Here is a 19,766-nt window from a genome sequence, read left to right as displayed (position 1 = left end):
CTGGGGATCCCGTCCTCCACTCTTAAGTCCATCTCGTGTCCGTGGACTCCATCCCTAACTTGAGTACTCCGCCCTTTTGCCAAAGCGACTGGCCCAGGCATGAGCCTGTGACCCAAGGCTCCTCTGCGACTTGTTGGAACCATTTCTGCGGGGATCATTACAGACTACTGGAAACCTGGAACCCGGGGCCCCACGAGCAGAGACTGCCTGAGGGTGAAGCTGCGAAAGAAGGCAGAAAGACACCCGTGTCTCTGACACACGCTTTGAGCTCCTGAATCAAACTGTACCTGAAGCCCCGTCTGTTTTAGAAAGTGAAGGCAAGAAAGCTGCCCTTCTGCTCAAGCCAGCCTGGGTTTTTCATTTGCTTTCATCACTTGCAACCAAAAGAACACTGGTTACTCCAACCTCCCCGCTCACAGGCAGCACAGCCCTGGGGGCTCTGGCCCCCCGCCTGCCTTTTTGGCCCCGATGCGGCCCTCATCCCGACCAGACCCCACGCCACCCAACACTGACTGCGGCTCCCCGGACACACCGACAGATCCCGCCCGCCGTCTGGCCTTCTCCACCCGCTTGGCTCTACACACACTCCGGACCAGGCTCAGACGCTGCTCTGGAACCCTCTCCCTGGAACCCTCTCCTAAATACTCCCCTTTCTGCAGAACAAAGCTTCTTCCCGGGTGCCTCAGATGGTGAAGAATCCCCCTGCAGTGCGGGAGACCTGGGTTCGACCCCTGGTCAGGGAACTAGCAGCCACGCGCAGCAACCAACAGCTCACCTGCTACAGCTGGGGCAGCGCTGGCCTGTCAGCCGCTCAGTCGTGTCCGACTCTGCGACCCCATGGACTGCGGCCCGCCAGGCTCCTCTGTCCATGGAATTCTCCAGGCAAGAACACTGGAGTGGGTAGCCATTCCACTTCTCCAGAGGATCTTCCCGACCCAGGGATCGAACCTGGGGTCTCCCACATTTCAGGTAGATTCTTTACCATCTGAGCTACAGGGAAGATCTCGCAATTAAAGGTCCTGCGTGCCACAAGGAAGATGGAAGACCCTGTGTGCCACAGCTGGGATCTGTCACGGCCAAAGGACTACTAAAAATTAAGAAATAACAATATTATAATCACACTGAGAACAGCCGTTTTACTCCACGTAACCACTGACATTCATGGAGCCACTGCAGCGTCACGACACGTGGACACGCCCACGCACAGTGTGATTTAACCCTCACCTTGGGAAATGCGATCCACAGTTTGCAGAGGAGGAAACTGAGGCTCAGAGAGGCACAGAGGGCTGCCCAGGGAGTCACAGCCACCCACATGGGGGCTGGGCGCCGACCCACCACCTCCCTGCCCCTACCCTGGCTTATCTCTGCCAAGTGAACACGCTTTAGGGGCAGCTTGGAACAACAGACCGGTTCCAAATAGGAAAAGGAGTACGTCAAGGCTGTACATTGTCACCCTGCTTATTTAACTTATATGCAGAGTACATCATAAGAAACGCTGGGCTGGAAGAAGCACAAGCTGGAATCAAGATTGCTGGGAGAAATATCAATAACCTCAGATATGCAGATGACACCACCCTTATGGCACAAAGTGAAGAGGAACTAAAAAGCCTCTTGATGAAAGTGAAAGAGGAGAATGAAAAAGTTGGTTTAAAGGTCAACATTCAGAAAACTAAGATCATGGCATCTGGTCCCATCACTTCACGGGAAATAGATGGGGAAACAGTGGAAACAGTGTCAGACTTTATTTTTGGGAGCTCCAAAATCACTGCAGATGGTGATTGCAGCCATGAAATTAAAAGACGCTTACTCCTTGGAAGGACAGTTATGACCAACCTAGATAGCATACTCAAAAGCAGAGACATTACTTTGCCAACAAAGGTCATTCTAGTCAAGGCTATGGTATTTCCAGTGGTCATGTATGGATGTGAGAGTTGGACTGTGAAGAAGGCTGAGCGCCGAAGAATTGATGCTTTTGAACTGCGGTGTTGGAGAAGACTCTTGAGAGTCCCTTGGACTGCAAGGAGATCCAACCAGTCCATCCTAAAGGAGATCAGCCCTGGGTGTTCATTGGAAGGACTGATGCTAAAGCTGAAATTCCAATACTTTGGCCACCTCATGCGAAGAGTTAACTCATTGGAAAAGACTCTGATGCTGAGAGGGATTGGGGGCAGGAGGAGAAGGGGATGACGGAGGATGAGATGGCTGGATGGCATCACTGACTCGGCGGATGTGAATTTGAGTGAACTCCGGGAGTTGGTGATGGACTGGGAGGCCTGGCGTGCTGTGATTCATGGGGGTCGCAAAGAGCTGGACACGACTGAGCGACTGAACTGAACTGAACTGAGAAGGGCTTTAAAAATTCGCTGCTGAAGGACTTCCCTGGTGGAACAGTGGATAAGAATCCGCCTGCCAACGCAGGGGACACTGGTCTGATCCCTGTTCCAGGAAGATTCCAGATGCTGCGGAGCAGCTAAGCCCATGAGCCACTGCGACTGAGCCTGCGCTCCGGAGCCCGCAAGCCGCACCCACTGAAGCCGGAGCACCCAGAACCCACGCTCCGCAAGAAGAGAAACCTCGGCACTGAGAAGCCCGCACCCACGCTCCGCAACAAGAGAAACCGCGGCACTGAGAAGCCCGCACCCGCAGCCAAGAGTAGCCCCTGCCGGTTGCAGGTAGAGAAACCTGCGCAAAGCAACAACGACTCAGCCTGGCCAAAAAAAAAAATCACTTTTAAGATTCAGAGCCAAGCTGGTGTCCTGGCTGCTCGGAGCAGGTGGCCGTCCGTAGCCACTGCGGCGTGCGGGCCTCTGGGTTCACGAGTCGCCGCTGTGCCCGGCTCTGACGCAGCCATTTCACAGGCCCTGGGTTTCACGTTGACTGTTTGCTGCTGGTGTGATGGGAGGCCTGGTGGTCAGCCTGCTGCCGGGAAGCTGTTTCAACACACAACTGTTTTGAACCTGGTGACTTCCCCATGCGCCGCGGCCGGGGACAGCCCGCAGTCTCTTGCCGGTAGAGCAGAGGCTGCTGATCCTGGCTGACGGGCAAGGTGCACCTTCTGCCTTTGTGGGGAAAGACAGCTGACTTGGAAAAGCCTTGTTCCGATCCAGCAGCCGCTCCTCCTCTGCAAAGAGGGGACAGGGAACCTCCAGGACCGTGGTGTGGCCGGGACGGGGTAACAGAAAGTTATGGGCACGCAGTAGGTGCTCACTCGGTGCTCTTCTTCTCCCTGTCCTCACGGCCTGGAAGCCGGGCCACCTTTCACCCACTCGTAGGCCCTGGCACCCCGTCGTCTCACCCTCAGGGAGCTGTCCTGACCTCTGGGCCCTGAGCAGGTGCCCCAGGAGCCGGGCACAGCCCGCTCGCCCTGCTGCGTGCGGGTCCTGAGCTGGCCTGAGCCCCAGGATGAGCCACAGGGCTCCTGCTCTCTCGCGTCTCACTCCCCAGTCCAACTCCAGGCACTCAAAGTTTAGCTCAGCTGCCGCCTCCTCCAGGAAGCCTTGGGGGAAGCTGTCTGGATATAAACTCTACCGCTGCTCCCTGGGGCTCCCAGAGGCCTTGGAGCTCACCCCTGGTCGACTCTGACTGCCGGTGTCCTAACTTCCTCTTTCCTGGCCCCTCTGCCCCAGGGTACTCTCAATAACGTGCCAGAAGCAGCGTGAGGCCACCACCGCCTGGCCCTGCAGCTGGCCCATCACGGGGTCGGACAGCACTCCCCACACATGCCAGGCACCCACGTGGAGAAGGCCAACGCGGAGCCAGCAGAGAGGAAAGCAAAGAGAGAGAGGAAAAGTCCAAATCCCATCCATAAACTGAACTCCTGGGTCCAGCCATTCCTGAAGCCATTATCCCAGACTTTTCAGTTCCATGAGTTGGAGAAGCCTCTTTTGAGATAAGCCTGTTTGACCCCAATTTTTCTGTCACCTGCAACGAGAGTGCCTCTACCGGGAAGCCTGGTGAGCTGACCCGAGACACCCATGGGCACATGCCCGAGAAAGCCACAGAGAGGGGCTCACACGGACGTCTGGGCCCTCAGCCTGCTTCTGCTGCCTGGCCACAGCCCAGCGCCCGGCGCAGCCCTCTGGGTGCAGCCCAGGCACTCTGCTCTGCCGGCCTTGGTGTCTCACCGCTGTGCTAGAGGCGGGCGATGTTACACTGCTTTCTGGGTGCTGCTATGCTCATCCATTGAAGGGGGCTGATGACCACTCCTCCACAGACTCTTGGTGAAGGTCAGAGGGCGCCTCAGGGTGGCCTGGCCCACACTCACGGGACTCAGGGAGTGAAGGCAGCCGTGTGGACCCTCCTTCCTGCCCACACCTGGCCGACGGTCTGCAGATAAGCTGCCCAGTGGACCCGGGTCCCAGCCTGGGGGCCACCTGGAGCTCCAGACACAGCGTGCCCACGCCTGGCCGGTCTTCCTGCTGTGACTGTGGCCTTGTTTCTGAGCAGGGGTCTGAAGGCCCACATGCTCCAGCTCTGATGCTGGGGTTCTACGTAGCCCTGGCTCTTTCCAAACAGAAGGGGGTCCAAACACAATGAGGCTGGCAGGTATCCAGGGGACAGTGTCGGGTGGGGGCCTGGCAGCTCCATGGTCTCTGTGTCCCACCCAGGCCACGCTCCAGGGGAAACTGAAGTGAAGTGAAAGTTGCTCAGTTGTGTCTGACTCTTTGCCACCCCATGGACTATATAGTCCATGGAATTCTCCAGGCCAGAATATTGGAGTGGGTAGCCTTGTCCCCTTCTCCAGGGGATCTTCCCAATCCAGGGATCAAACCCAGGTCTCCCACATTGCTGGAGTATTCTTTACCAGCTGAGCCACCAGGGAAGCCCAAGAATACTGGAGGGGGTAGCCTATCCCTTTACAGCAGATCTTCCCGACCCAGGAATCGAACAGGGTCTCCTGCATTGCAGGCGGATTCTTTGCCAACTGAGCTATCGGGGAAGCCCTTAGGGGAAAGTGTCACTTGCAAATGAGTGTCCAGGCCCCCGGGGAAAAACTCCCCAAGGGTTCGGACTCTTCAGGGTGTGCACGGAAGGTACCCCCACCGACCTGAACTTTTCTGGTGACTGCGAAGCAGAGAAAGCGGAGTGGACCAGGCCCGCGTGGGCGGGGTGCAGAGCCAGGGCTGACAGATCCAGGCGTCTACACAGCAGTGACCCACTGCCTCAGAGGGTCAGCAGGAAGGAGGGCTGAGCCCGAGGCCCTGTTTTAGCAGAACTGGGCTGAGGAGGTCACGTGACAGAGGGGACTTGGTCTGGGGACTTGGGGAACTTTCAGGAGAGGGAACGGCGGGACGTCCCGCATGGCTCCCCACAGCCTGCGCCGCGCAGCTCAGGGCCCCGGGCCCCCACGGGCCTGCTCCGCTGTGGCCCTCTGCCTGCCGCCCGCTCTTCCAATCGCCCTCAGTCTACCTACTTCGTGATGCTTCAGCTCCACTCGTCCCTGAGCTCTGACACCCGTGAGGTCGTGAATCGGGCCTGCCGGTGGCTTTGTGTCAAACGGGCCCCACGCATCTGTGAAACTAAGCCACATGAGCCTCAGTGGCCGCCCCCCCTCCCCTGCCATTCACCCCCTCCTGTGCCTTTTAATCCGGTTTGTTCGACCCTTTCTGACGCCCAGAGACGACACAGTGCTTGGCTCACAGTAGGCGCTCAATAAGTGTTTGTGGAATGCTTGGGTTTAGGGACGCGCAAGGTGCTGAGAGAGTGTGGAGCTGCGGGGGCCTCAGCTCACGACTCTGGGGCCTGTGGGGCAGGCGAGGATGGGCGGTTCGGAAGGGGAAGCAGCTTGTCCGAGGCTTCCCGAGAGCTAACCACAGCGCCTGCCCAGGGTCCTCCCCGAGAGCCAACCACAGTGCCCACCCAGGCCCTGCTGTCCCGGCCCGGATCACCCCCTCCTGCCTGCCCTCGGGACGTTGATCTTCTGCCAGCCGGGGTCCATCTGCCTGGCCAGGCCCCCCCACTGTACCTTGGCACCCAGCAAAGGCAGGTCGTGCCTGACAAGCTGCGGCTGGAGCCCTGGGCCCTGAGCAGCCTGACCACCGGGATCCTGCCACGGCCCCTGGCCCAGGGGGTCAGCGGGCAGCCCTGTGGCTGCGTCAGGGGGAGCCTTTGTCCGCCCTGGCTCAGAGGGCAGCCCTGGATGGAGCTCACCCCTCAGCCGTGCGTCCCCCACCCCAGTGCGGGCTCCAGGGGGCCTGTGGGGTGGAGACGCCCTCCTTAGGACTGGAGTCCAACCGCCTGCAAAGGAAGAAGCGGACCCAGTGATGGGGTCATCACGGGAGCACTGACCCCTGCCCCCTGCAGACAGCGGTGCCACGCACTGGGGGCTGGGGTTCGCTCTGGGTCCAAACCCCAGGTCCACCTCACACACCGGCCTGGGATGCTGCACACACATTCTCAGGTCACCAGGGGGGACGGCTGCACGGGGCGGGGAATCTCCCTGAGGGCAGGTGGCCAGTCCCACCTCACCCGGGGATTTCCTGAGGGACCGCACCCGTGCCTCGCCGAGTTGCTGTTCCGTGCGCACAGAGCGGCCCCCCCAACTGGGACTGTCCCCGGTCCCTCCAGCCTCACGGCTCCACGCTGGACCAGTTCAGAAAGAAGCCACGGTTGTCGGTGGGGCGGGTGGGGCTTCCCCGGGGCAGAGCCCACTCAGGACAAACTGGACCCCAGTGGACTTATGGGTGGACAGGAAACCCAGGTCCCGGAGCCTGGGGACGTCCTCTGTCCCGTTGCTGCAGCCTACGAGTACCCCGAGCGTGTGTTCCCCAGGGGATGGGGGCTCCACCCACCACACACGGGGCCTCTGGGGTCTCAGTTGACTGGGCTGTGAAATGGGCACGGCCCAGAGTCTCTCTCTCTCTCTTAGGGGGGGTCGTGGGGCCCCAGGCAGAGAACCCTGGCCTGGGTGAGCTGAGGGGCTCTGGCCATCGCCCCTCTCCAGGCCATGGGGCGGTCTCAACGCCGGGGAAGCCAGCGAACTTCCCTCCTGCAGCTGTGACCGCCCTTCCGGGCCGCCGTGGGAAGCACCAGGGCCACCGACCATGCCACCCTGTCCAGGTGTGGGGAAGCGGGGGCAGAAAACAGTCCCAGGAAGCAGCCCAAAGCCCTGGCGGGGGGCGCGAGAGGCCCTCCTCCCGGCCGCTGCCCCAGGACGGCCGGCGCCCCCGCGGCTCCCCTGGGCGCCGCAGCCCCTGTCCCTGCCCCCTGGGGCGGGCGGGGGTGTACTCACAGTCCCTGGGGAGAGGGCGGGGGTCTTCCTGTGCCCTGCCTGCGTCCGTGGCCCCGGGGCGCCAGCTGTAGGCCGCCTGCCTCCGTCTGAAGTCCCACTTCCTCCTGGCTCAGCCCGCATCCAGGAAACCACGCCCCGGGCACCCTCGGCCCCGGCGCCCTCAGCCCGGCCGGACACTGCCCTGGGGGTGCTCCGTCCAGGTCTGGGCCCTGCAGGTGGCCGGAGACCAGACAGGCCCCAGGGACTCCGCTCAATGAATAATACAGCTTCCTGCTGGCCGGGCTCTCGCGGCCGATCGCATTTCAGGGGCCACTCGAGCTTCCTCGAGGCCGCTTTGTTCAGAAGCACAGGGGCCCGGCTGGGTCTCCAGCCACTCGGCACTGACCCTCTCGCTGCGGGCCAGCCTGGGCAGGCAGGACAAAGGCAGACGACAGGTGGCCTGGCGGACTCTGCCCTGCTTAGTCTCAAAGCTGCTCTGGCCCACAGGGGACCAGGCGTGGGGCGGTCAGCTGGCCTCCTTGTGGTCGGGTGGGCCCCCCGAGGCCTCCTCGCACTCAGCTCCCAGTCCCCCACCTGCAGAGCCTCTGGCCACCCCCGGTCACTGCCCGGCCCATCCCCCACTCCTGGAGGCCATGCCCAGATCCCCTCCTCCAGGAGGTCATCCCCCGTGGGGCAGTCTGTCCCCTGGGGCAGCCCCCTGGCCATCTCTGACTGCTCTCGCCAGTCCCCCCAGCCCACGCCGTGCCACCCCCCCCCCCCCAACCAATCTCGTTTCCTCGCGGCAGCCTGCTTGTTTTGACACAGAAAGCACAGTTGCAGCTTTATCCTGCTTCGTGCCCTGCCTTGTCTCAGCCGACTCTGAAGTCCTCGACCTGACCCGGGGCCCTGCAGACGGCACATCCATCCCCAACTCCGTCCCCTCCCCCCCCTGCTCCCGCTCAGGGTGTTGGCACTTGCTGAGTTCGCTCCTTCCTGCCACTCTCAGCTCTAGGCCACCCCCTAACCCAGGTGTTTCTTTCCTCTGTCTTGTTTTAAAAACAGTTTCGCTGAGATAGAACTCACGTTCCGTAACATTCGCCCATTTAAAGTGTGCTGTTCACAGGCCTTCCCTGGGGGGCCCCAGGGCTAGGCTCAGCGCCTCGAGGCTTCAATCCCTGGCCAGAGAACTAGGAGGGCACATGCCTCGCGGTGCAGCCAAAATAAAAATTCAAAAAATAAAGCGAGCAAGTCAATGCTTTCAGTGTATTTTAGAGTTGTGCAAACATCACGACCATCTGAGGCTGGAATATTTTCATCATCCCAGAAAGAAACACCCGTTAGGCAGTCCCTCTGCGTCCCACCCCAGCCTGGACAAGAGCCCGTGTATTCTTGGATCAGCGGACTCGCCTCCTGTGGACGTTCGTGTAAGTGGACCAGACGCTTGTGGCCTCGCGCGACTGGCTCCTGTCCCCCGTCTGCGATTCTCAAGGTTCGTCCGTGTACCAGCGTGTCCTCCCTTTTTACGGCTGACGTTCCGCTGCAGGGACGGGCCTGCTCTTCAGCTGAAGGGCACCTGGGGAGGCCTCTCTGGACCACCAGGTCACGTGGCCCCTTCTGCCCGGCTGCTCCATCACTCCCCCCAGTCTCACCCTCTTCCCCGAGTCCCTGTCTGAAGACGTCTTCATCTGTTTATTTATTGTTCAGCTCCAGCCCCGTGAGACCCGGCCATCTGAGTCCTCACTGCTGGGGACCCAGCGCACAGTAGGTGTTCCGGCTTTCCGCACCTGCTGGGGAGGCCTGTGCCCCCCTCTGCCACCTCCCCACTCAGCTCCCTGAGGGTGAGAGCTGCCCCACCAAGAAGGGCCCCCAGTGACCCCACAGGAAACTAACAACGGGAGATCCTCAGGGCCCTGGCGCCTCCTCTGCCCTCGGCGGTGGTTGGGGGAGCAGACAGTGCCCCTCCCAGGGTAGATGCCAGGCACTGAGTAGGTCTTCAAGTCCTGCACAGAGACTCCGTGGGGGAAACGTGAAGGGGAAGGAAGACGGCGGGGCTGAGGCTCAGGGGCTCTGAAGCCTGAGGGTCTGCGTGAGCTCGGAGGGGCAGCTCAGATCTCCCGCCCCGGCTGCCCAGAAAAGGGGGGTCAGGAGGGGCTGGGGCGTAGGCTGCGAGCCCCCGCCCGTGAGGTGTCCACACAGGCCCCGCGCAGGGGCCTTGGACAGCTCACTGTCGGGGACGCTCCCTGGACGCCCCCGGGGCCCGGCTGCCAGCTGCGCCCCAGCACTCCATCCCAGATGCCGGGGGCGGGGTCTGCTCAGCCAGGCTCCTCACCGCCCCATCCTCAGCCTGCGCCCCAAAGGGGCTGCCCTGTTTTCCGCCCCCCAACCGGCAGCTCCAACACCCCCCACCTCCACAGCAACTCAAATGCCCCGCCGGCTCCCCCAGGGCAGAAACCGATCTCTCGCTCCCCAAGTAATGCCAGATGCACAAGTGATTTTCCTGCCTGACCTGTGACACACACACGCGCGCGCGTGCGCACACACACCCACACACACACACACCCCTACCCCGCCTGCAGGCCCACAGGCTCCGACCCACTTAATCTCAGAACAACCATAAGTCACTTACGCGATAGAACGGGCTGAGCTGCTTCCAGACTCTGCGGTGGCGGGGGGGGGGGGGGGTGCCCCGAGTTACGAGCCTGGACTTCCCACACCGTGTCACCGGCCTCCGGTGCTGACGGGGACCCCCTCAGGATCGCCCCAAGAAGCCTGCCCTGCTGGAACCACAACCCCCATCTAACAGGCGAGGAAACGGGCCAGAGACGCTCAGCAGCTGGCTGGCGGCTGCGCATCTGACGCCCACCACCGCGGGCCGGGGGGGCTCTGCACCCCGCTCCCCGGAGTTATGTCTGTCTCGCCCCGAGCCTGGGGGCCCCGCTCAGCGACCTCAGCCCGAGGCTCCGGGACCCTGCCTGCGGCCCCCGAAGCGCTGGCGGGGGGCCAGGCCTGGCTGGGCAGCCTGTTCCCCACACACCTCGCGCTTCTCCAGATGTGAGCTGCCCAGCCAGGGCGACAGGCGCACGAGGCGCGGAATCTGAAGACGCAAGTGGGAAAGTATGCGCGTCCATCGCAGCACCGCAGTCTGTCCCTGTGGCCGCCGCCCACCCCGCCCGCCTGCTGATTCAGCTCTTCCCCTGCGGCCCGGGGGCTGGGATCCCCCAACCCCAGTGCGGGATGGCCCCCTCTGTCCGTCTGTCTATCTCGGGGAATGGTCTTGGCTCTCTTGGGGGCTCCCCAAACAAGTGGGGTATGGGCCCAGAGACCAGAGCGCGTCTGCTGGAGCCTGAAGCCCCCCGTTGCCCCCCAGCCTCCAGGCCTATCCTCCCAAGTAACCACACAGCACCCTGTACGTACAGGCGCTCAGTGGGGCTTTGGAGCAAACCCAGTGCCAACTGTGGTGCCCACACCCCGCTAGAGCTGGTCCTCTGTCACTGCCGGCCATCGCCGCTATACGGCCAGCAGTGCCCACAAACACCAGGGGCACTGACCGAGCCCCCCAAGCCCCGGGTGGCTGTGCAATGACCCCCACCTGGAAGACGAGGGACTGAGGAGGGGCCGCTCCTCTCCAGGGGTGAGGCCCTGGCAGGCAGTACCCACCGCAAGGCCTGGGCCCACCGCATCCTGTAAACAAGCCCTGAGTTTTCCCAAGTGCCAGTCCCCGGAAACCACGGGAGAGAACAGGACATAGGAAAACCCCGCTGTGGCCACAGGGAAGGGCGCGCAGGGACTCGCCCTCTGCCCGGCCCGGCCTCCAAGGTGCCCGCCCGGGGAGGTCTGTCCCAGGGGCTGAGGAGGCACAGGCAGCTGCTGACTCATACTGGGGGGAGCTTTCCTCGCTCTGCTCCCACAGCCAGCTGGCCTCCCCACCCAAGAGAAGTCTCAGCCCTCACTGTCTGCCCTCAGCCTGGCCCTGCAATGGCTCTCACCCTCCCGTCCACTCAGGGTGAGGCCCAGGGCTCCCACACACTCTCCCCTAGCAGCAGAGACAACCAAGGTCCTTGACACGCTGGCTTCTCACGATGAGAGAGACCGGGGAGGCTGGCTTTCCCTTTTCCCCTTGGCTACTGGGAAGCTCAACCATTTTCATCTCCACAAAAGGACCCCAGGGTCCTGCACATCTCTCTCCTGCTCTGCTTTTTTTTCCCCTGCCAAGTCATGATATCCTAAACTGTGATTTTCTTGATCCTGACATTTTATCGTTTATTTTATTGTAGGCATTTCATCTAAGTGGTCACGAGTATTTGGGGAAGGAAAGAAGGCAGGAAGAGAGGGAGGAAGCAAGGGAGAGTTTATATTGTTTACATGCCAGGTAATGAGGGTGGGAAGAAAGAGGATCTTCCCACCCCTTATTCTTCCTAAAACCTCCCCTTACAGTAAAAAATATGCCCCAAGGTGTTATCCAAATAGGTGGGGTCTCAAAGTCTTGCCCAACCCCTATAGCCAAGGAGCCCAGCCTTGTCTGAGGTCACACGAGCTCCCTGGCTGCTCCAGCTCTGAGCCCCTTCAGCAGCTGTGGAGGCTGGAACCAAGCCCCGGGGGCGGGGTGGGGCCAGGACAGGCTGGGGAGGGGGGCGCCCATGCCCCGGGCCAGCTCTGCTGCACCGCAGTCTCCACCCCCATCACACCTGGTTCCGGGCACCCCGCAGCTGGTGGAGGGGGGAGTCAGCTTACCCCGTGCTGGCTGGGAGCCAAGCCCTGCCACTGCTCCCTCCCTCAGCCCTCCCGCTAAGCCTCTAGGATCTGCAGGTGGAAACCTTTGGCTGGAGAGGTGAGGCCTCGTCACCCACCAAGGCCAGTGAAACGGGGGCCTGGGGCCCGAGTGCAGGCTCAGCGCAGGGGCCCGCACGTGGCCCACGGGGGCAAACAGTCCTCCGCTGAGTGCTGAGTGCATCTCACCCGGGGAGACAGTCAAGGGGGCTGGGGACAGGGCCCGGGTCCCCCACTGCGCCCAGCGTGCTGTGGCAAGTGCCCGCCGGGGAGGCTGCCAGCCACACCGAGCCTGCCTGGCATCCTGCAGGGCACCCGGGCACCCCAGAGCCCCAGAGGAGGGCGCTGGGGGACCCATCCTGCCTCCAGCCCTCGGGCTGGGCTGCCCTGGACCTCCCGGAGCCAACAGAAGCGGGCCAGACGGTGCCCACTCGCCCCCGCCCGCCGACCACGGCCGGGCTCAGCTGCGTCCACTTGCCCGTCCCCCGGTACCTGAGGGTCCTCACGGAGATGCAGTATTTCCACATGAGGCCCCACATGCCGCCGCCGCCCTTCATGCCTGGCGAGTGGGGAGCAGGCAGCTGGGGCCCACGGCGCTGCCCTCCGGCCCCGGGCGGCTCCGGCCGGGGGGCTGGCTCTCAGGTCACTTTCTTCTCCATGGTGGGAGGGAGACAGAAAAGGCCCGGAGCGTGGGGAGGGGGCGGCAGTCTCGGACCCCCGCAGGTCCCAGCCTTCCGCCTTGCGCGGCTCCAGCCCCTCCCGGCCGAACGGGGCTCGCACACCCGACCCCGCGGCTGCGCCGGCACAACCTCGCTCTCCTCGCCTCCCGCCAGGAGCCGGCGGTGGCCCTGGGCCAGGGGAGCAGTGAGTCACTGGGCGGGCCGGGTGAGGGGCGTCCACCCAGGGCCCCGGGCTGGCCCTCGGTCCAGAGGCCGGCCTGGGACGGGGAGGGAGGCGGGCGGGAGGCGAGGGCGGTTCGCATCCTTCGTCAGCTCCCCAGAGGCCTCAACCCAACACCCGCCCGCCGCGGCCCTGCCCACCGCGGCCAGGATGAGGGGGCTGTCTGCCCCGGCTCCCAGAGGAAGCCTGGGTGGACGGGGAACAAAGACGCTGGCCCGGGTGCGCAGCCGCCCCGGGGGTCTCCGTCCGGCCGGGGAGACGGGGTTGCCAGCCCCGGCCAGCCCACCCCTCGCCGTGAGATGACCCGGGGGTGCCTGGCCCCTCCTTGGCCTCAGTCCCCCAGCCAGCCCACCCCAGCCTCACGGAGCCCTGAGCACGGGTCCAGGACTCACTCACTCATTCTCCCGTCTGCCCGACGGAGGCGATTTTATCACCAGCTCTCCTGGCCCCCGTGGGCCGGAGAAGGGACGCAGGGCGGGCTCCCCTCAGCCGCTGTGGGGTCTGGTCGGGTCCCAGCTGTTTCCGGAAGGGACCCCCGCTGGATGGAGTGCCCCGCCCTCGCCCCCTGCCAGCTGCTCCCAGGTCCAGCCCACAGCGGTCAGTGGGGGCTTCCCAGGCGAAGCCGTGACTCACGGCTTCTTCCCACCCACGGCCCCCAGGGAGCCCCCAAGAGCAGGTGGGCCCAGATCCCACACACAGCTGCTGCCTAGCAGCCGCCGGGGCTCCCATCTCCTCCTCAAGGGGCCCGAGGCTCAGGGAGGGCCTCACCTGCCCACAGAAGGTCAGGGAGGCTGGGGCCAGACCTGCCAGGGTCTCCGGGTCAAAGCCTTGTTCTGGGCCTGGCCCCCCGCCCGCCCTGGCCCTGGCCTGTGCAGGATGGGGAATTTTGCTGCGGATTCCAGCCCGATTCCCACAGTGGGGACAGCAGCTGCATGCTCGTCTGGCCCCTACACAAGCAAAGAACTTTCTCTCCAAAAGGAAGCTGGGCTTCGACAGAGGCCACGGCCTCCTGCGGGCCTCAGAATCCAAATTCTCTCTCCCTTTGTTATCAGACACCACCACAGCAGGCCCCGACCTGCCCCAGGAGTCTTCCACGGCACTCTGAGGAAGTGGCGGCCCATTCTCTGCTTGAATGCCCTTGGATGCCCCCAGCGACAGGAACCTCACTACCTCTCAAAGTTGGGCATTCCAGCGCCCTAAGGAAACTCTCCCTTGGGGCGAGCCCCGCTGCTGCTCCCCACAGCAAGCAAGCTCTCCATTCAGGGGCTTATCTGGTCCATCCTATGGGTGGGAGTTTTCTCAACACCTGCTTCGGGCACGGCAGAGCCTGTTTACACATCTCGACCCACCCTTGTGCTCACAGATCCACCCACGAACCATCCACAGACCCATCCATCCATCCACACGGCCACACACCTCCCCCCACCTCTCTGCCAACCATCCATCCATCCATCACTGATCCCCTCAGTCACCACCGCCTCAGTTACCACCCCACCCCCGGCCTGGGCGTCCTGCGTCCCTGCAGGGTCAAGAGCTGTGAGAGGCGGCAGCAACGAGCTCCCCTCATCCTGAACCCTCCGCCCACCCTCCCGGTCAGCCCCTCGCTTCTCACTAGGTTCCCAGGTCTCCATGCTCGATGTGTCGCATCCTTGGCAACTTGGAGCCTCGTCTAGTCCTGCCCCCCACCGCTTGGGTGGCCCAGCAGGTCTGGGTCCCTGCGGCTCCTGGTCCCACAGCCCCAGGCTCTGGGTTCTTATGTCTCCTGGGTTCCCATGTCCCCCAGGTCCTGCCGCCCCAGCTCTGGTGCAGACCTCCAGACCCCCAGCTGCAGGAGCATCTGTCTCGCGCCCCTCACACATGCGCCCTGTGCCAAGGACCCGTGGGGGGCCTTCCCCAGCTCCGCTCGTCCTGGAGGACACGCTGTCCCGAGGCGGGGCTTCCCTCCCTTGGCCTTACCAAGAGGAAACTGAGGCCAGGCTTTCTCAGCGCCCAGGGCATCACATGCTTGGAGGTCTGCTCCTTGGCAAGGATGGGCTGGAGTGGCTGTCTGGGGGTGGGGGGAGCCCCTGGGGTGACCGCACCCGGTGGGCCAGGCCAGGAGCCGTCTCCCATGAGCCTCTTGACGACCTGCCTTTTGAAGCCCCGCAGCCCCAGTCCATGGCCACCACGGGGATCCAGCCTTGCACTCACCCGACCCTGGCCTTGGGCTGGCGGGGGTAGAGGCTGTCACACAGCAGAGTGCCCGGGGGGGGCGCCTGGGGGGTGCGGGGGCCGCCCCACCATCCCCACACTGCCCCATCCTGTCCTCTCTCACGCCGCCCCCATCCCCAAGGGGCGGGTGTCTCTGCCCCCATTTTATGGATGAGGAAACTGAGGCTCCAAGTGCCCTGAGGTCTCCTGAATGTTTTCGGTGGCTTGTGCTCGAGTACAGGGGCCAGAGGCCTGGTCCATCCCTGACTCCCCTGTCCCCACACTCATCGTCTCTGAGTCTGTTTGCTCCTCTGCAAAACGGATCAGGCCTCCCTCCCCTCTGCGCTATGATGGGGGATGAGCTGTGTGACCCTGGGTGCGGGACTCAGGCTCTCAGGGCCATCTCCTCTAGGACGGGGCGCGCGTGTCTTATCGAGAGCCCCTGGCACGCTGGGCAGTGTGGGTGCCCAGTGACTGCGGTCCCCCTCCCACCCCGTGGACCCGGGGCTGCGGGAGGTGATGGAAGGCCATGGAAGCCTTCACGCCCTCCGCGGTCTCTCTCACCAGTGGCCTGGCCAAAGCCAGGCTCTGCGGAGAGCTGGCCGGCCGGCCGCCCTCAGTCTGTGACTCAGCCGGCCCCCTGGGGGTGAGGTCACTGCCGCCCCGGTGGAGGGAAGGATGCATCTGTTCCTGGGAGATGCCGACGCCACGGGGAACTGGGCCTGCGGGGGTGTGTGCCCGCTTGTGGGAGGCAGCAGCTGGGTGGGGAGGGCAGTGTGCGAGGAGCAGGTCAGGAATAGGATGGGTGAGGGGCCTTACCTCTGGGGCCCGAGGGAGGGTCTAGGAACCCCAGGCCAGCCTCAGGCCCAGTGGGCTTTGACCCCTCTACGGGCCTGGTGAGGAGCGCCTGTGCTCCTCAGGCTCCGAACACCCCAACTCCCACCCCTGTCTCATTCAGCAAACGGGTGCTCCACCTGCTCCCTGCCGCTGAGCTGGGGTGATCAGCCCCCCGCCCCGGCCGGGCCCCTGCCCGGTCTCTCCAGCGCTCGCTTGGCCAGCCTTCCCCAGCCCCCCCAGCATCTTTCCCAACACCCGGCTCCTGCCCCACGGCTGACCTCGGCCAGGTGGGCAAGGCCTTCTCCCCCCACCACCTCCACGGAGCTTCCTGGTGCCTGCGAGCGGCCCCCACTCCAGCCACACCCCCAGGCCCACCCACCCTGGGCTGGGAACTCTGCACCCTTGGGCTGCAGGCAGAGCCTCCACTCTGATCAGGGCCAGGGGCTGATTCCCCAGGGCCCTGTTTCCCGTGGGTGAGGACAGGGGGAGACCCCGGCAGGGGTTCACTGCCCCGTCTCTGCAGGCATGGGGCCTGGTGGGCACCTCTGCCCACAGCTCTCTATTTCTGGATTCATGTAACGGCTCCCCCCACCACCTCAGGCCCAAGTAAGCGCCCCCCACCCCCCAACCACTGCCAGCACAGGGGCCAGGCTGCCCCCTGCAACCTCCCTGAACCGGGCCCCCAACTGCTCACGGCCCAGCACGCTGCAGCAACCCCAGCAAACCCCTTCTTTCTGCCAGGACTTGATACGCTGCCCTTCCAGGCGCAACTCACAGGCCACCGCCTCCAGGAAGCCAGTTATTTGTGCGTTTGCTCCATCCACGTGACACGCTTTCATCACCAGATGCCACGTGGGGACTTGGGGAGCCTCGCAGCGTGGCAGGCTCTCTGGTGGGAGTGCCGACCAGCACCAAGGAAGAAGAAAATTCAGATGCCTTCTGGCAGTGGCGGGGGCTGGCCGAAGAGGAATGACCGGCCCTGGCCCACCTCTCCCACTTCCACCCACCGTCCTGTGAGCCAGCTGCGGCCTCTCTCACCCTGCGGTCTGGTGTCTGTGGTCCCGAGTCTGCGGTCTCTGCTCGGAGAGCCCGCAGGGGCAGGGAGGACGTCCACGCAGCTCTGCGCTTCGCACATCACCGAGTCGGCCCCACGTCAACCACACAAGTCGTGTCCTCACCTCGTCCGTTTCCTACAGACACATGAGGGTTCCGACACCTGGGCCGGACGACACCCAAGCCCCGTGCCGCCAGCCTGACCCACGGCTGGGCGCGCACAGGCTGAGAGCGAGGTGAGCACAGCCCCGCCTTCTGTCTCTGCAGCCTCTCCCAGTGAGGCCTGGAGCAGCGCCCCGCGTGCAGCGGGCTGAAGATCAAGCCACCTCCAGTCTCCTGACCGTCATGGACACCCCCAGCAGCGGTGCCCTGCAGGGAGGGAGCCCTGGATGCGCCTATTTCCCAGATGGGAAAGTGGAGGTCCAAGGCTGCTCCGTGGCCGGGGTCAACTGGGAACCTAAGTTCCGCCTTCTCCTCCTGGGCCCTGGGGGGTCGCTTGGGGGCAGACAGAGAAGAACTTCACCAAGACCGTGGTTTTGGGTGGGGAAGGGCACGTAGGCCAGCATGCAAGCCCCGCCTGTGTGTGCAGGGCCTGGCCCTGCTTACCGCGCACACAGCAGGCTGGAGGGGACGAGTGCCGAGCCAGGAGACACTGCGGGGCCCAGGGGGCGGCTCCGGTTGCAGGAACGTGTGATAGATTCTACAGCCATTCATCCCCCAGAGCAGCAGGGAAGGCTGCTGGTCAGATGTGGGGGGTGGGGGGCACAGGCCTGATGGGGGCTGAACCGCGGGCAGATTGACGTCCCGTCCACAGACAGTGGACGTGGGACAGCGCAGGGGAGCAGGCAGGGGCGACTGGTGGGACAGGGTGGGGAGGACCACACTCCGTCCAAAGGGAAAACTGTTGCTCTGTAGGAACGAGGGCTCTGGATTTTCACTAGTCAGAAATCCAGATTTTTTTCATAAAGACTCTTGGATTTTAGATGTTGCCAATAAGTTCAAATCTAAAAGGCCATGTGGGCTATTTCAGTGAAGTGAAGTGAAAGTCGCTCAGTTGTGTCCGACTCTCTGCAACCCCATGGACCATACAGTCCATGGGATTCTCCAGGCCAGAATACTGGAGTGGGTAGCCTCTCCCTTCTCCAGGGGATCTTCCCAACCGGGGATTGAACCCAGGTCTCCCGCATTGCAGGCAGATTCTTTACCAGCTGAGCCACCGGGGAAGCCCAGGCTCTTTCTGGGAACAGCAAATAAAGCGTAGCCGTGGCTGTCCGGCCCCGGGGCCCCTTGTACCCTTTGCTGCTTCTCCCCCGTCAAGATTCACTGAGCTGCCCCCTCCTCCAGGAAGCCGCCGTGAGTGGTCCAGCTCCAGCGAGGCGTGTGCCTCCTCACGGCACCACCACCACCAGACTAGCAGTGACCTGAGCGTGGGTGTGGGTTTGCTCGTCAACGTCTCGTGCCCCCGGCAGACACTCAGGCCAACAGGGAGCGTTAACGACGGGACACCTACTGAATGAACGAACTTCTCCCTCCCTTGGTCCTCCGGCCTTTCGTTTTGCAAATAAGGACAGTAAGGCCCAGAGAAGGGAGGTGACCTGTCCACGGTGGGCTCTGGGGCTGCTGACGGTCCAGCCTGTGTATCAGCTGCCCCCAGGCCGGGCGAGCAGGAAGCATGGAGATGACTGTGCGGTCTTACCAAGTTCCGCCGCCTGAGGGAAAAAACGGGGTCCCAGGCCGCTCCGGAGTGTCCAAGGAGCCCATTCCAGGGCGACGGGGGCCACCAACTGGGGTCAGGGCAGTGCCAGACCCCGAGGCCTGGACGTGGCTGCGGGTGCTCTGGCCACGGGCAGGAGGAGCCCCGAGGACAGGGCCTGATGCCGGCGGTCACTCGGACGACAGCCAGCCCCCCGGGGCTCTCTCCTGAGAGTCCCGACCCCATTCCCCGGGGCGCTGGGAGGGCAGAAAATGCCAGGGACCCTCAGGGTGTGTGCCCAGCTCTGCCACGCAGGGAACTCAGAAGACGGACGGGCCAGAGGCCCGGGCCCCAGTTCTGGGAGATGGAGAAGCCGAGTCTCGGGGTGTGCAGCGGCCGGCTCAGGTCACGCATAGGGGCGGTGGGTCTGGGCGCCTGGCTCTGAGTCCGGTGTTCTGTCCAGGCGGCTGAGCTATACTAGCCCTGGGGTCTCCACAGGCCACCCCGCACACCCGCCCCCTGCCTCAGGGAGGGAAGCAGAAGGCAGCCCGGGGCAGGGTGCCGGCCGATGAGCCCCGCAGGCGGGCGAGCGAGGGCGTGAACATGCCCGCGGGTGGGCGAGGCTGTGTGCAGACTTGTGACGACACGGCCATGCTCCGCGGAGCTTCTAGTCTCGGCATGTCCCAGTCTCCATGAAGACCCGCCTCGCTCTCGTCCAGTATAACAACGCCGAGAGGTTACTGGACGCTCACTGGGGCCAGTGCCCCTACCAGGCATGAACTCATTTAACTCTTAGGTTCACCCTATGCCTGGGTGCGTGCTGAGTCAGTCGTGTCCAAGTCTTTTGCAACCCCACGGACTGTAGCCCGCTGGGCTCCTCTGTCCATGGGATTTCCCGGGCAAGAATACTGCAGTGTGTTGCTATTTCCTTCTCCAGGGGATCTTCCCGACCCAGGGATCGAACTCGGGTCTCCTGCATTGCAGGAAGACTCTCCGGCAGAGTCACCGGGGAAACTCATCCTACGAGGCAGATTCTACTGTGACTTCATCTGCAGGGCGGGGAAGCCAAGGCACAGACAGGCTTGCAGACAGACAGGGCGACATAGACGGGAAACG

The 19,766-nt window shown here is 63.5% G+C and overlaps 1 protein-coding gene across 3 annotated transcripts in view; it reads right to left on the bottom strand.

The window, feature by feature from the left end:
• Positions 1 to 19,766, bottom strand: part of IQSEC1 (IQ motif and Sec7 domain ArfGEF 1) — a 141,340-nt gene that overhangs the window by 84,090 nt on the left and 37,484 nt on the right. The window contains exon 1 of one of the 3 annotated variants that reach the window (XM_061397250.1): positions 12,470 to 12,875. The exons of 1 other annotated variant lie outside the window; for it this stretch is intronic. In XM_061397250.1, the coding sequence (XP_061253234.1) occupies positions 12,470 to 12,534 (65 nt within the window). In that variant the 5' untranslated portion in view covers positions 12,535 to 12,875. Of the gene's footprint in view, positions 1 to 7,231; positions 7,318 to 12,469; positions 12,876 to 19,766 lie in introns of those variants that run through there. One more of the 3 variants, XM_061397254.1, reaches the window with a different exon arrangement.

The sequence above is a fragment of the Bos javanicus genome, chromosome 22 (assembly GCF_032452875.1).
Source record: "Bos javanicus breed banteng chromosome 22, ARS-OSU_banteng_1.0, whole genome shotgun sequence".
In the NCBI taxonomy this organism is placed as follows: domain Eukaryota; kingdom Metazoa; phylum Chordata; class Mammalia; order Artiodactyla; family Bovidae; genus Bos; species Bos javanicus.
The sequence above is the reverse complement of the archived record's forward strand: the minus strand, read 5'-3'. Positions and strand labels throughout refer to the sequence as shown.